Genomic DNA, 17,164 nt, shown 5'->3' with positions numbered 1-17,164 from the left:
GCCAATCAGTACATTATCAGTAGTTGAAGATACTCTGAGCCTCAGTTTGCCCTTTGGTAAAATCGGAGTGTTGGACCAGGTCCTCCTCGAGGCTTCCTTCCGGTGTGGCATGCTGGGTTCCGGGTCTCACACGCAGGGAAGGACGGCAGCTGTGAGGGTCTCTGGAAATGGCAGTGCTCTCAGGTGCAGTCTTTAGAAATAGGAATTGTCATGTCTTGGAAAAGCTCTCCTTTCCTCTCACACTAGTACCATGCTTACACTACTCTTACCCCAGATACGTAGGTGTATCTGACCAGTTCTCTGACACCAGCTGACTGTCCAACAATTCAATTCAATCTTCCTGGAGTCGGTGTCAGACCCCACAGGGCTTTAGTCCCGCAGGACTGTCCCAGCTTCAGATGCCAATTACAAGTCCCAGTTTGTCACTTATACTTCTGACTGGCTATAAAGCAGGGTCCCAAGACACCCTCCTCGGGTTTGGGAATTTGCTAGAACGGCTCACAGAATTCAGGGAAATACTTACATGTACAGGTTTATGATATCATAAAGGATATAATAAAAGATACAGACATACTGTCAGATGAAGCACCCTTCCTGACAGCAGGCGCTTCTGTCCCCTAGAGTTGAGATGCACCACCCTCCCAGCACATGCGTGTGTTCACCAACCCAGAAACTCTCTGAGCCCTGTACTCTGGGGGATTTTTATGGAGGCTTTGTCACATCTGCATGACTGATTATTAGCTCCATTTCCAGACCTTCTCCCCTCATCAGAGAATGGGGAGGTGGAACTGAAAGCTCCAAGTTGCTAATCATAGCTTGATCTTTCTGGTGATTGGCCTCCATCCAGGAGCCCACCAAGAGTCGTCTCGTTAGAACAAAAGACCATCTACCAGTCAGGAAATTCCAAGGAATTTAGAAGCTCTGTGTCAGATGCTCCTATCACTCAGGAATCATAAGCGTCTTAAGAGTTCTGCGTCAGGAACCAGGACCAAGACTAAGTAAGCATCTCTTTTTATAAATCACAATATCATAGCCAACTGGGAAGGGTCATCATTTATTAATTCATGCAATAATCTGTAATGAGTACCCACTCTGTCCCAGGCACTGACTAGGTGCTGGGGCCAGTGGTTTATAAGCCAGACAGGAACAGGCAGGCCTTGTGGGCTTTCCTAAGGAGAAAGGGTAAAGAATAAAACACACACAAATATTGAAGGGCTAGTAAGGTTGCCAGATTTAGCAAGTAAATACAAGATGCCTAGTTAAATTTGAATTTCAAGTAAATACTTTTTTTTTTTTAATTTTTTTTTCAACGTTTTATTTATTTTTGGGACAGAGAGAGACAGAGCATGAACGGGGAGGGGAAGAGAGAGAGGGAGGCACAGAATCGGAAACAGGCTCCAGGCTCTGAGCCATCAGCCCAGAGCCTGACGCGGGGCTCGAACTCACGGACCGCGAGATCGTGACCTGGCTGAAGTCGGACGCTTAACCGACTGCGCCACCCAGGCGCCCCAAGTAAATACTTTTTAAAGTATAAGTATGTCCTAAATATTGCATGGTACATACTTACACTAAGATATTATTCTTTGTTTATCTAGAATTCAAATTTTGGGGCGCCTGGGTGGCTCAGTTGGCTAAGCATCCCACTCTTGATTCTGGCTCAGGTCACGATCTCATGGTTTGTGAGTTCGAGCCCCAAGTCGGGCTCTGCGCTGACAGCCAAGAGTTTGCTTGGGATTCTTTCTCTCCCTCTCTCTCTGCCCATCCCCCACTCATGCACGCTCACATGATCTCTCTCTCTTTCATTCAAAATAAAAAAAATCAACTTAAAAAATAAAAAAAAAATTTTAAATTCAAATGTTACTGGGAATCCTATATTTTATCTGGCAATCCTAACGGCAAGTCTTCCTGAGGATATCCCAGGGTATGAGCAGGAATTTGCTAGGACGTGGGAATTTTATTACAACCCTGGGAAACTTCCCCATTCATGGTTTCACATTTCAAAACTCCACTGATAGTAGCCATTTCCCAAGTTTTTTGAGGGTGCTGAGTCACCAGCCTGGGAGACTGCCCCAGGCTTGCCCCAGGGGAATGCAGGCATTACTCCATAGTGAACTTTGGGCTTGAAGGGGGGGGGGAATAGCAGGCCATCCCTTAGCACAGAGGCTCAGCCAACTCTTCAACAAGGATATGTTAGCATCAGAGCATCTGCCTAAATCCTCAGTCACTTAACACCAGGATCTACAGAACCTCTTAGCGCCTCTCTTCTGTTTTTCCCACCAACAGAATCTAAACTGAAAGCTCCGGAAGGACCTTCTTGTCCAACTCCCACACAGACCTGGAACAGCATCCCTCCCTTAGAATAGAGCCTTAACAACAACAAAACAATAACAATAACCATAAGGAGCAGGATCGGCCAGTAGGAGCCATAACAATGTGCCAAGAACCTTGCTAGATGAGAAATAATTCTCTCCTTTAATCCTACGACAACACTGTGCAGTCGGTATTCCTGTCCCATTTTATGAATTAGGAAGTGAGCCCAGATAGGCTCAAAAATACGCCGAAGCACGATTCTTAAAAAGTCACAGAGTCATGACTCACATCCAGATCTGACCTCAAAGTTTAACCTCTTTATTCTCTGCTATACGATTTGAAATGACCAGTGGTGAATAGCATCTAGTCCAGTGCCCTCACTTTATAGATAAGGAGGAAGAAGAGAAGAGCTGAGCAGTGAAGAGTGTGGGCACAAGGCCAGAGTGCCTGAATTCAAATACCCGCTCTGCCACTTTCTATCGGAGTGGCTCTGAGCAACTTACTAACCATTCTGGGGTGTTTTTGTTTTTGTTATTGTTGTTGTTGTGTTTTGTTTTGTTTTGTTTGATATTCGTTTTTAAGGAGGCTTCACACCCAACCCAGAGCCCAACTCATGACCCTGAGATCAAGACCTGAGCTGAGAGCAAGAGTCAGATGCTTAAGTGACTCAGCCACCCAGGTGCCCCATCCTTTCTGGGTTTTGGTTCCACCATCCGTGAAACAGGGATAATCAGTTATGTCTGAAGACCGTGGCAATCTATGTTGGCTACAATGAAAGTCTAGAGAGAGTTGAAGGGAGAACAGTCCCCAGTCCAGCTGAAAGTCCCCTGGAGGCAGAAACACGACCCCCACCCTTGGACGTCCAAGGGGAAACAAGGGAAAGACGAACACCATGGGAGATCCAGCCCAGTGTATTTCCAAGAAAACTATCGCCCCAGAGGCCAAAGTCTGTGCTTCTTATCTTGTCAATGAACCCACGTCAAAAAAGATGACCTGGGGTGCCTGGGTGGCTCAGTTGGTTGAACATCTGACTTTTGATTTGGGCTCAGGTCATGATCTCACAGTTCATGAAGTCAAGCCCTCCATCGGGCTCTGCGCTGACAGTGTGGAGCCTGCTTGAGATTCTTACTCTTTCCTTCTCTCTCTGCCCTCCCCCCTCCCCCCCCCCCGCTTGCTCTATCTCTTTCCCTCAAAATAAATACATAAACATTAAAAACAAGATGACCCGTTTGAATTCCTGCATTTGTGGATGGGAGGGCCTGGCTCTGCCCTAACTCCTTGGTGACTTTGGACAAGCCCCTTCTCAAGCTCTCATGATTCTAGGCTCCTCATCCGTTAAATGGGACAGTCAGATGACATCATTTCTGAGACCCCCTCTGTCCCCTTTTAACCTTATGACGCTTAATCTGAACTAAGACCAGAAGTCAGGTGAGCAAAATCACATAATGTCCAGGCTGCATCTTAGAAATGATTGAACACAGGCTCCTGGTCAGGTCAGTGCTGCAATACGTGAGACCCACTTGGGCCCTGCTCTCACAGGGCAAACATTGTTTTGGGCAAGGCAGGTGTTAAAGGAATTAAGCATAATTACTTGATGGTGAATCTTTTATGCCAGGTATTTGCTGAGCATCTGCTTTGTGCCAGACATTTGCTGGGATAAAGTGGAGATTAAGGCAGGCATGGTCCCTGGCCCCCAGGCTTATTATGAAAAATGGTTTGGGGAAGGAGCCTGTAACAGAGAGATACGGGAGGGCCTCCATGAAGAAGTGACCTTTAGGCTGAGATCTAAAGGATAAGTAGGAGTTGGCCCTGGGGCAGAGGGCCATGGGGAGATCTGCATGAAGTGCTTTGTCCCCGGTGATCAAAGAGGTCTACATCAGAGCTGCCAGTAGAATCTCACAGAAGGCTGGACTCACAAATGAGAGCCAAGGGGCACCTGGGCAGCTCAGGGGGGTTAAGCATCCGACTCTTGGTTTTGGCTCAGGTCACGCTCTCTCAGTTTCATGAGTTTGAGCCGCAGGTCAGGCTCTGCCCTGACAGCACAGAGGCTGCTTGGGATTCTTTCTCCCTCTCTCTCTCTCTCTCTCTCTCTCTGCCCTTCCCCCACTCATGCTGTCTCTGTCTCTCTCAAAATAAATGCATAAACTTAAAAAAAAATTTTTTTTAAAAGAAGGAGCGAGAGCCAAGGGCTTAACCAAGCGGTACCATTAACATTTCCAGTAACGAGGCAGGCTGCCACCACATGTCCCCTGATGGAATGCGCAAAGATAACCATGACATCCCCTCTATGTTACTCCTGATGGGAACACACGCCCTGATGCTAATCAGGAAGACACAGATGGGCCCAAGTGGAGGGACATCTCTGCAAAGTATTTGGCCTGTACGTTTCAAAAACATCCGCGTCACAGAAACCAGAGCTAGTGCTATTTGGGTGTAATTGAGGCAACTGGCAAAAATTGAATCCGGACTGTTGATTAGACGATGGTATTGCATCAAGCTTATATTTCCTGGATCTCGTTACTGTGGTGTGCATATGTGAGAAACGTCCCTGTTCTGGAAATACACACGTCCCTGTTCTGGAAATACACAGAAACGTCCCTGTTCTGGAAATGTCTGGAAATACAGTACACACTGTTGACTCCCATAGGGGTCCGAGAAAAATGGAGATAAAGCAAATGGGGCAAGGCGTGGCCAATTGATGTATTTGGACGAAAGGTAGATAGTTGTCTGTACTGTATTTAGACTCTCCTGTTAGGTTTGGATTCCCCCCTCCCCCCAAATAAAATGTTATAAGCCAATAAATAAAGAGAAGTGCCAAACCATCACCAGCCCAGTCTGGATGGCCAGCAGCTCCCCGCCCCGCTTGTACCCACTGGGACTCCATGGAATAATGCCTCCCCGCCCTCCTTCTTGTGGGGAAGAGGGTACCTCTTCTGTGTTGAGGACGTTGGCGAGCTTTTTAGAGTGTGCGACATGACCAACCACACCCATATCCAGGGGGAACACGATCTCCGAGTCGGGCACCACGAGGCATTCGTCAAGGACAGCATCCTTGTGGACATTGAAGAGCCGCGTGGCCAGCTCCGCGATGCCGTTTCGGGCCCTGTACATGAACAGGCTCATGCGGTCTGCCTGCAGAAGGAAGCACAGCTTCTTCATGACATTGAAGATGCATTTCTCGGTCTGCAGATTCTCCTGGAAGTCCCGCAGGAGGTCAAAGATGATTTCACTCTCCTCCACGCTGTTCAGCGAGTGGTAGTTGCTGAAGTCCACCGCGGCCTCCTTGGCCCCCAGCATGTCCGAGATGACCTTGGCCCGGTAGCGGAGGTTGTAGTACTGCTTGGCAAAGCTGACATTCGAGTCCAGGAACTTCTCCACCTCCTCTGCTGTCACCTCACCCATGGCTGGAATCCCTCTGGCCGCTTGCGTGGAAGGGCTGAAGCTGGCTTTCCCAGGGCGGTTTGACGGTCCGTGGCGAAACTGAGTCAGGATGCGTTTTGTTCCAACCTGGGCTTCTGTGGGTCTGGCCCGTGGATTTCAGCTGGTATGGCTGCAGAGGTGAGGGAGGGAGGGAGCTCGGGAGATTAAGTCATTAATATTTCCCGAGAACAAGGATTATGAGGATCAGTGTTCCAGATGCTGCCAGGCCCCAGATGGAAGAAGGTGAGAGTTTCCTTTTCACCTTGGCCTACGAGCGGAGAAGGGATTTCTAAACAGAGCAGGAGGTGGGCAAAACTAAAAACAACCCCAAAGCAGAGGCTGCCAACAGACAGCACAGGGACACCTGCTCTAGGTGTGTTTTCACCTACACACAGGCAGCACACCTGCTCCTGTAGGTGTGTTTTCTCTGCCCTGTAGGGTGTTTTTCTGCAACGTTCGACACAGAAGTCTGCATTTGCTGTTTAGGAGATTTATTCCGCTTCTCTTGGAGAATCAGAAGAGTCAGCAGCTCTGTGCCCACTTTCCTCCCTGGCAGGGATGGCTAGAGCTGAGAGGGACTGCCCACCCAGCTCCCATCCCCCGACCCCTCACCCCACCCTTCTGTGCCCTCTTTCCCAGGTCCTCCCCAGGATGGCCTCACTGCACATGCTCACCATTCAGCCTGCTTCCCTGTGTACATCATGAGTCTGGCACTTACGGTCTCCCGATTTAAGAAGCTGCACCTTTCCTAGGCTTAGATTTCAACGATTCTTTAATTTTATTTATTTTTATTTATTTTTAAATTTTTTAATGCTTACTTAGTTTTGAGAGAGAGAAAGAGAGACAGAGAGAGAGAGTGGGGGAGGGACAGAGAGAGAGGGAGACACAGAATCCGAAGCAGGCTCCAGGCTGAGCTGTCAGCGCAGAGCCCGATGAGGGGCTCAAACCCACGAACTGTGAGATCATGACCTGAGCTGAGGGCCAACGCTCAGCCAATTGAGCCACCCAGGTGCCCCTCTCTTGGCACTTTAATGTGGTTTTTCTGGCTACAATCCGTACCTTTTTGGACTGTCAGTCAGAAATGTACACAACAGTCTAGATGCTATCAGCTCTTTTTGAATCTTGAAACACCTGACTCTTCACTGAAGTACCCTCCATCCAGGACACCTGGGGAGAAAGAGAACATTCTCTTTCTGAGATGAAACTGTGCTTTCATTTCCATGAACGTGGCTGTGAGAACCTGGTGTCTCTGTGTTGTAAACACTGTGGAATGCAGGCTAATAGACTGTTGCTGGCACTTTGAACTTTGCAAATGAACTTTAATGGAAAGCAGATTACTTCCTGTATTGTAGCGTGTGATAAATTCTCGGGGTATTGCGTCCATTCCGCACTGTATACACAGGTGGCCCCTTGGTCTGGCGGGCCATGCAGCGACCGGAATTTCTCCAAACGTCCTCACCATAAATAACGTGAGTCCTCTATCTGGAATGCTCTTTCCCAGCTCTCTGCACACCACCTCCTTCTCGACCTCAAGGTTTCAGCTCACGCTAATCATGCCTCGTTGTCTTATCCCAAGTATGTGCCCTTCCCAGGTCCTGCCCGTCACATCATCCTATTTATTTCTTCGATTGCATTTATTACTGTTAGAAATTATCTTGTTTGTTTTTTGTTTCTTTGTCTTTTGTTTGTCTTCACATCTCTACTGTGACTTCCGTGAGGGCGGGACCTGCCAGGGCTGATTCCCTCGGCCTTGTGATGCTGCCCCACATTCTTGATGCTCAGTAAAAAAGTGTTTTAATTGTAAGTCTGTGATAGTTAATTTCATATGCCAACTTGATGGGGCTAAAGGATACCCAGAGAGCTGGTAAAACATTACTTCTGGGTGTATCTATGAGGGTGTTTTTAGAAGAGATTGACATTTGAATTGGTAGACCAGTGCAGCTGGCATCATCGAATCCGCAGAGGGCCTGAAGAGAACAAAAAGGTGGATGAAGGATGAATGTGCCCTCTGTCTGAACTAGGACATCCACCTCCCCCTGCCCTTCGATATGGGCATCCTTGGTCCTCAGATTCAGACCAAGACTTACACTGTTGGTCCCCTGGTTCTCAGCCTTTGGACTCAGACTGAATTATACCAATGGCTTTCCTGGTTCTCCAGTTTGCAAATAGCAGACTGTGGGACCATAACCATATAAGCCAATTCTCTAGAGAACCCTAATACAAAATCAAAACTCTTATATATTCTTGAGTACAACTTAGAAAATACAAGAAGACACAAAGGAAAAAAATTGAAATCAAATGTAATCCCAGATACTATCATTGCCAATATTTTTTGGATATTCTTAAATATGTGGAATACACACACACACACACACACACACACACACACATATACACTCTAGGAAAATATCAAGATATATATTATTTATAAGATTTCACATATATTTTAAAGATTTATATATAAATCTATAAGTTTATGTATATATAAATACATATATATTGTCAACCTTGGCACTATCAACATATGGGCCAGTAATTCTTTGTTGTGGGGGCTGTCTTATATATTGTAGAATGTTTATTTAGTGACACCCCTGGGCTCCACCTACTAGGCACCAGTAGAATTCTCCTTCAAGTTGTAACAACCAAAAATGAATCCAGACATTTCTAAATGTCCCCTGGGATCAAAATCATCTCTGTTGAGAGCCATGGCTCTACAGTTACATATTTAGGTTGTTTGTATAATTTTCTAGTATTGTAAATAATGCTGTAATGAACATCCTTATATTTTTAAGTAAAAATACCTAGCAGTGAGATCCCAGGCCCAAAGAGCTTATAGCTCTGTAAGAGTTTGGATAAATAATGCTAATTTTGCTCTCCAAGGCTATACCAGGGTATATCAGACCGTTCTTACCCCACCTCCTCCCCTCAGTAAGTCAGCAACTTTTCTTAATCCTGGCATTAACAGATCTCCAGAAGGTGGCCCCAATACTGTTTCTGCTTTGCTTTTCACAATTTCTCTACAAGGACTCTAAGCTCAACCCTCGTGTTTGTCTTTTTTTTCTGGGTTTTGCACCTCTGTTCTTTATGTGCCCTCTGCCTGTCCCTTCTACCCAGTCCCAATGCCATTCCCTCCATGGATACTTTGATGTCCCAGCTAGACTCTTTTCCTATTTGGAATCCCCAAACTATTGGTTTCCTTCCATCCTGATGGGAGTTTCTTTATTCTAGGCTGTATTACTTCTGCACATCTGCACTCTCCTCAAAGTCAAGCTCTTTGAGGATAGGAGTAAAACTTCATCTATTTTCAAAATCACAAAAGCTCAGCTCATGTGCTTTCCCATAATATACCCACCAGGCTTAGTTCTGGTGGGAATATAAGCCACTGTTCCACAAGAAATCTACTTTTACCTCATTTTTCAATATGCCCGAATGAAGAAACCAAGCCTTTTGAAAGACTTCAGTTCTAATTATTGGGTAGGAACAGATAAGCAGATATTTGCAGCAGGTGACCTCCTAGCATGCTTGCTGAATGGGCCTGATTTCAGAATATCAGCAGAAGGAAATCTGAAGCTTCTTTCACTAGGAGGAGGGGCTACCTGTAGGATTAGGAAAGATTTTTCTGTGTAATCTAGTCTAGAAAAGAACATGTACTACTAGAAAGACGAAAACAGGACTGTAAACCCAGCAATGCCACTGATTCATTCTGTGACCTTGAGAAAGTCTGTCCTCAACAAGGCTTTGTTGATTTCCTTATCCACAAAGCAATATTTCCCTATCCACAAAACATCTAATACTGTATCTACAACACTCCTGGATCCATGATTCCAGATGGGCTCAGAGTGGAGGAGGGCTGACCAGGAACGGCTGACCTGTCCGTTCCTGATCATAAGCCTTCCTAAAGGACTCTCCAGAAAGACTAGCTGGAACTGTTTATTTAGAATATTCTTTATTCCGAGGTCCACATTTCACAGGTGAAGAAACTGGAAAGTTTTGAAAAGTCAGGTGACGCTAGTCATAAGTGACTTGAATTATTTTGAATTGAGATATATAATTCATATAACATAAAGTTCACCCTTGTAAAGGGTATAAAGTGTAGAGTTCAGTGGTTTTTAGTATGTTTGTTATGGTACACCCCCACTAATCTACTTTCTCATCCCCTGGTGACCACTAATCTATTTGCTCTCTCTAATGATTGACCTCTTCTGGACATTTTATATAGATGGAACTATACAATATGTGGCCCAGACTATTTTCACTTAGCATGATGTTTTCAAGGTTCACCCACGTTGTAGCATGTATCAGAACTCAATTCCTCTTTATAGGCATATGTTTTCAACTGTAGTGGGTATATACCCAGCAGTGCAACTGCTGGGGCCATAGGTGATTTTAAGGCTCCGAGTTTGGAGATAAAAAGAGGGAATAAAGGAAAGAAATAGGCAAAGCAAGACACCAACTGGGTCAAGGAGAGGCATTTGTGGAAAGGTGTTTGGTGAGGCGTTTTTTTGGAAGGAATAGGAATGGTCAGCATATTAGTGCATAAACTCTAATGTTGGGTGAAAATTCTCCATAGGCTCCCCATCGTGCATCCCTCCTGTTAATAACAATAGTAAAGGAACCAGGGACATTCGATTGGGAGGAAGCTCTGAAAGACTGTTGGGGGTGGAGAGCATGCCAGTTTGTTCAGGGGGGACCCAGAGAGTAGCACAGAGGTAGAGGTTATTATAAGAAGGCAGTACCCAGAGCACTTAAGAGGTAGAGTTCAGGACCCAGACCTGGGCCTGTCATTTACTATCTGTGTAAGTTATTTAATTTCCCCTGGCCCTCATTTTGCTTTTTTTTTAAATGAAATTTATGGTGAAATTAATTTCCATACAACACCCAGTGCTCATCCCAACAGGTGCCCTCCTCAATACCTGTCACCCACCCTACCCTCCCTCCCACTCCCCATCAACCCTCAGTTTGTTCTCGGTATTTATGAGTCTCTTATGGTTTGCCAGGACTGTTGGGGAGATTAAGTGAGATAGTATATAGTAGAGTGCAAAGCTATGTATCCAGGGTATATTAAGTTGAACCTTATGAAATTACCCCTATTTGACTATTTTTGTCCTACACAAATGGCAATCTCATACAGCTCAATTTAATAGTAGTTATCCAATCATCATTAGCTATCATAACTTTCAAAGATTAACTGGATTACCTTAAAGATAGTGTGCTCCCTGTCATTGAAGGTATGCAAGCTGAGGACATGGCAAAGAGGTTTCAAACACCAGCATTAGGAAGATGAATCTGGGGCTAGTAAGTCAGTAAGGAGGTGGTTGCAATCTTCCCAGAGCAAAGGAACGGGTCTAGGATGGGGGTGGGGAGAGTGGAGAGAAGGGAGTGGGCATGGAAGCAAGAAGAGTGTGGAAGACTTTCCTTTCTGGCTGACTGGGAAAGAGAGACATGAGAAAGAGGGGTGTAGGCCTGGGTAATTCACGTGTTATCAGGCCCCCCTAGGAAACTTGGCACTGAGTATTCCCCTTCCGCACATTTCACTGGTATCAGATGTTGACTGAGCCTCCATTTCCTGGTTGAAGGCCTTCTCTCTCCTGGCTTGTCAAACTCCATGTCCTAGGTGAAGCCACAGAAGGGAAGGCAGTCCCCAGGCTCCATCCTTATAACTGCTAGAACAGCCTGGTTGGTCTCCACCCTCATTTATACTTACCTTGGCTCATTCCCATGTTTCACTTGTTCTTACCCTTGACCTACAGTTGTTATCAGTTCCAAATTGTCTGGCCATGTGTTGACTTGGTAACTTGATTCAACTACTTGGCTTGCCTGTTGGTCTGTCCCTGAAGCTTGGCTAGTCTGTGATGTTCTCCTTGTTTGAACTTTGAGGGTCTAATATGGGTTAATGGATGAGCCTGGCAAAAGTTTGTCCTATGTGCATTTTAACTTTCTGTGCATTTTCCTAAAGCTCAGATTCTGAAAGGTATCTGTAACTCAAAAATGGTTAGGAACTCTGGGGACTCCTGAAAAGACTGGTAAAATTAGGTCCTGAATACCTGCCTTGTGACCACAACAGTAGACAAGGCAACAGGCAGGAGAGTGCACCTGGGCTTTGGATCCAACGTGGGTTGAGTTCGAATCCTCTTTCTATCATTCACAAACTTTGACATTTGACAAAATACTTAACTTCTGGTCCCAGTTTTCTCATTTGCAAATTGTGGATAACAATAATACTTATTTTATAGAGCTGTTGTGAGGATTGGAGGTAGCGTATCTATTGAACTTCATCGACGGCCAGTTCTCAATAAACGTAACCTTTAATAATGATAATATAAGCTAAGTATGAGGCAGTGGTATTTGTAGAAAGCAGAAGCAATGCAAATATGTCTATTTTCCTATTCTTTTTTTAAACAAAAACTTTTATTATTTTTCTCTTTATAATGTTATACATCTTGGTGTTGTAGAAAATTGAGAAAATACAGGCAAATAAAAAGAACATAAGAGTTACCACCCAGAGAAAACATTTTGATGTACATCTTTCTTTTATAATTATATAAATATAATTTTTATGACAAAGCTATGTAATATGTATTTTTTTGTGTGTGATAACATATGTAAATAGCTTTCTGTGCCATTGAATATTCTTCTTTAATGGCTCATAGACTTCCATTGTGCGGCTGTACCATAATTTGTTTAACATATTTCCAACCGTTGGTTACTTAGGCTATTTCTAATTTTTTGGTACTCCCAGTGACTATTTGCATAGTGAAATCTTTGCATACTTTCTTGGTTATTTTCTTACCTTGTTAAGAAAAAACTTTCCCAGAAAGACAAAACAACCTCACTGTTAATCCTTGAAGATATTGTCTTGGCTATCCAAAAATTCAAGAGTTTAAGTAAAGATATAATGGAAAAGTCAATATTTTAATGCAAAGATCATGTTCTATTTTGAATGATCCTCTCCCATAGCACCTAGCACATATCCCCGGAAGAACAAATCTGGGATTCTGGGGCTTGTGATCACTGTAAAAAGTCAAATAACAGATCATTTTCTGTACCTAAATATTTGTACTAAGAGTGACTTGTGCTCCTTCATCCTGGTTAAGAATCACATTTCTTGTCTTTCTCCAAATCAAATGGTATATGTTCCAAGTCCCCATCCCACAGTGCTGGCAAGATATTAAATCCTGGTAACTATTGTGACTGCTGTCCCACCCCAGGTTCATGTGAAGGTATGTTGTTCTAACTCGATACAGACAGAAAACAACCCTCTGGCCTTTTGTTCACCCTGATACCATAAATGTACCCTTTGTTCAAGTTGGTATGGCCCCTGAAAGGCCAACCATTCTGCTCTTCACAAGGGTTCAGGAGTCCTTGCTATGACGTCAGCCTCCCAGGGCAACCCATATGGGAGGCTTCCCTACCTGCCCAGGGCAGAGAGAGGCCCAGATTGTTGCCACTCAAGCATCCTGCAAAGCCTAACCCATGTCTCAGCTATGGGGAGGCTTTCAAATCTCCCTTCCCCCGACCACTTGGTTCTCCATTCTTTCCTCATCTGGGACAGTTTAGCATAATTTTCCTCAGAGGCCCAAAGTGGGAAGGGATCTCTTCCTGAGCCTGAGAATGGTTACTTCGTGTTGTACCACACAGTGGCCCTGAGGGGCAAGTGATCAAAAGACCAAGCCCCTTCTAGGGAGTGGGGATAGAGGGCACAGGGAAAGCATTATAATAGGTCAAAGCACCATCTGTACAATTAGAAGAATGGAAACAACAAAAATGTCCCTCAATGCTTAAATTAACGACAGTGAATGAAACATTGAAATACTGTTCAATTGCTGTGACCAAACACAGCCACGATGATATTTCCCATCCCACATGTCCTTCTTACAATGTGACTTTGACACTTCTCTCATGGAGACTTGGCGTCTATTGCCCACCACCCCTTGAAATTGGCCAGGCTTTTATGACTTTCAACCAACCAAGTGCAATAAAAGTGAAGCTATGTGGCTTTCAAGGCTAGATTGTAAAAGGCTGTACAGCATTCTCTTTATTCGCTGTAACACTGGCTCTTGAAGCCTTTAGCTGTCATTTAAGCACAGACTGCCCTGAGACCGCTGTGGTGTGAAGAAACCCAGGCTGGCCCACACATAGAGCCCACAAGGAGAGGTCCTGAGACTCCATGAAGACGTCCAGACGTCCTTCATTTGCTTCATCCCCATGCACTTTCTCCAATCTGGCCGCCATCTGACTATAGGTCCATAAGAGACCATCCAGTTCAGCTCTTACCAAATTCCTGATCCACAGCAACTGTATGATTTAACAAAACGATTATTATTTTAAGCCACAATAAGTGGCTTATTATTTTAAGCCACTAAGTTTTGAGCGATTTGTTACTCAGCAATCGACAGCCAGAAAGCATCTCTTGACATAAGGGAAAGGAAGCAAAAATAATATAAAAACAGGGAGGGGAACAAAGCATAAGAGACTCTTAAATATGGAGAACAAACAGAGGGTTACTATTGGAGGGGCTTTGGGGAGGTGGGCTAAATGGGTAAGGGGCATTAAGGAATCTACGCCTGAAATCATTGTTGCACTATATGCTAACTAACTTGGATGTAAATTAAAAAAATAGAAAAGAGGGGCGCCTGGGTGGCACAGTCGGTTAAGTGTCCGACTTCAGCCAGGTCACGATCTCGCGATCCGTGAGTTCGAGCCCCGCGTCGGGCTCTGGGCTGATGGCTCAGAGCCTGGAGCCTGTTTCCGATTCTTTGTCTCCCTCTCTCTCTGCCCCTCCCCCGTTCATGCTCTGTCTCTCTCTGTCCCAAAAATAAATAAACGTTGAAAAAAAAATTAAAAAAAAAATAGAAAAGAAAAAAAAAAGAAAGCATCTCTTGATGCACTGATACGGAGTAGTCCTCAATGTATCGTATTAATTTCTAAAAAGTGCAAAATGTGTATATTGTAGGCCACTTTTGTTTAAAGAGATTTGGTCTTGAAAATGCATAGATCACTGGTTTGCCAACCCTCTGTGTGCATTAGAATCTCCTGGGATCCAAACATTGTTATCTTTTATTATTTTTTTATTTTTATTTTTTTAATATAATTTATTGTCCAATTGGCTAACATACAGTGTGTAAAGTGTGCTCTTGGTTTTTGGGATCGATTCCCATGGTTCATCCCTTACATAGAACACCCAGTGCTCATCCCAACAAGTGCCCTCCTCAATGCCCATCACCCATTTTCCCTTCTCCCCACCCCCATCCACTCTCAGTTTGTTCTCTGTATTTAAGAGTCTCTTATGGTTTGCCTCCCTCCCTCTCTGTAATTATTTTTCCCCTTCCCTTCCCCCATGGTCTTCTGTTAAGTTTCTTAAGATCCACAAATGAGTGAAAATATATGATATCTGTCTTTCTCTGACTTATTTCACTTAGCATAATACCTTCCAGTTCCATCCACATTGCTGCAAATGGCATGATTTCATTCTTTCTCACTGCCAAGTAGTATGGAATACTACTTGTTATCTTTTAAAAGTTCTCCAGGAGATTCTGATGTGCAGCCAGAATTGGAAACTGCTGCTATAGAATAACCAGAAGGTAACACAGGAAACTGGTGCCGTGTCTGCCCCCAGAAGGAACAGCGGGGTAAAGAATGGCTAGTGTGGGAGAATTACTTTTCATTGTAAACTCTTTGATTTTTTGAATTTATTTGTGTGTACATGTTACCTGTTTCCAAGGACAATCCAATTAAAAAAAAAAAAAAAAGGTACAACACCCATCGCAGTGAAAATAAATCAGAATAGCAAATCGGGAATAGCCTCTCCAATGATGGGAGTCAGTTTGGGGCCCACTAGAGCAAGGCCTCAGAGCAAGTGACCTGTCCCACCTGGGAAGTGTGGCTGGTCAGAAAGCACTGAGGAGGCAAATCCTGAAGTGGCCGCTCACCGGAAATGACTTATTTGCTGGCCCACAACAACCCCCACTTTAGTTACTCTTTGGAAAGCAGTTTGGGATAGAATAATGGCTATTATACGTGACCTTCCAGCTGCTAGCACCTCTGTGAACCCTGAGACCAACAGAAGGGGAAATGCCCAGACTCACATGGGAGGGGTAAAGAGACCTGGGTTCTGGCTGCCTGGGCAACTGAACTGCTGTTACTGAGGAAAAGCAGATTAGTAGGGATTTGGTAATGTTTCACTTCTTAGACTCCTGCTGCAGAGAAGTAGAGCACTGATGAACTATGGTAGGAGTAGCAGACCAAAGTCCAGTTCCGTGGAGCCCCTGGGGATGTGTATGTGGGGAGGCAGAGAGGGCCACAACATTAAATAGCAGTCTGAGATGCTGAACTGGAAGGGAGAGAGGCACCAATGGCTGTCCTAAAGCTTCCTCTCTAGCATCTTCTCCTTGCACTGGGTCATAGCCATATGTTCTTGGGTTTTGGCATCAGGAAGCTCTCAGTTCGGAAATCCCCCACTGTTCCACCTCAAAATCCACTACTTGTCAGTTGCGTGACCTTGCTGAGTAATCTAATACTGTGATCCTCAGTTTCCTCACCTGTAATGTAAATTAAAATGGATGGAATGTGGGGTGCCTGGGTGGTTTAGTTGGTTGAGTGTTGACTCTTGATTTCAGCTCAGGTCACGATCCCATGTAACATGAGATTAAGCCCTGCACTGGGCTCTGTACTGACAGCTCGGATCTTGCTTGGATTCTCTCTCTCTCTCTCTCTCTCTCTCTCTCTCCCTCTGTGCCCCTCCTCCCCCCCAAAACAAATAAATAAACTTAAAAAAGAAACATATACTGTTTTAGGGGCACCTGGGTGGCTCAGTCGGTTGAGCATCCGACTTCAGCTCAGATCATGATCTCACGGTTCATGAGTTTGAGCCCTGCATCCAGCTTTCAGCTGTCAGCCCAGAGTCCGATTCAGATCCTCTGTCCCCTCTCTCTCTGCCCCTCCCCGGCTTGCATGCTCTGTCTCTCTCAAAAATAAATAAACATTTAAAAAAAAAGAAAAAAAATGTATACTATTTAAAAACTAAAATGTATGGAATAAGAGAAAGAAAATGATAGCTGTTGTTATATTAAACCAGGTTTTACTGGTGTCTGTTACATGCAAGGATGCAAGGTGTACTCTTACGTTTGACAATACGGTGGATGTAGGGGTTAAGAGTGGGCTTTGCAGTCAGGTGTAACCGGGACAAAATCATATTACTGTCACTTATTAACTGGGACCTTGGGCTAGTCACCTAACATCTCTGAGTCTAGTTTCCTTACCTATAAAGGGAGAATCATAATATAGCACCTCCTTGAAAGCTGCTCTAAGGATTAAATAATGAATGTGAAGAGTTTTGTGCATCCAGAAATATACATCCAGAAATCAGCATCTGTTGCCATCGTATGTTCTGCAGCCTATAGGGAGTGACAAAGTACCTTACACCCACTGTCTTACT

The 17,164-nt window shown here is 44.6% G+C and overlaps 1 protein-coding gene across 3 annotated transcripts in view; it reads right to left on the bottom strand.

Moving 5' to 3' along the window:
* The window catches only part of PDE6A (phosphodiesterase 6A), a 64,786-nt gene extending 58,910 nt beyond the window's left edge, over positions 1–5,876 (bottom strand). For 2 of the 3 annotated variants that reach the window (XM_045437390.1, XM_045437380.1), the window contains exon 1: positions 5,239–5,876. In XM_045437390.1, coding sequence (XP_045293346.1) covers positions 5,239–5,712 — 474 coding nt within the window. In that variant the 5' untranslated portion in view covers positions 5,713–5,876. The remainder of the gene's footprint in view (positions 1–5,238) is intronic. The other variant, XM_045437373.1, reaches the window with a different exon arrangement.
* Positions 5,877–17,164: the final 11,288 nt, after the last annotated feature.

The sequence above is a fragment of the Leopardus geoffroyi genome, chromosome A1 (genome assembly GCF_018350155.1).
Source record: "Leopardus geoffroyi isolate Oge1 chromosome A1, O.geoffroyi_Oge1_pat1.0, whole genome shotgun sequence".
Classification (NCBI taxonomy): Eukaryota; Metazoa; Chordata; class Mammalia; order Carnivora; family Felidae; genus Leopardus; species Leopardus geoffroyi.
This window is presented reverse-complemented; position numbering and strand designations above follow the sequence as displayed.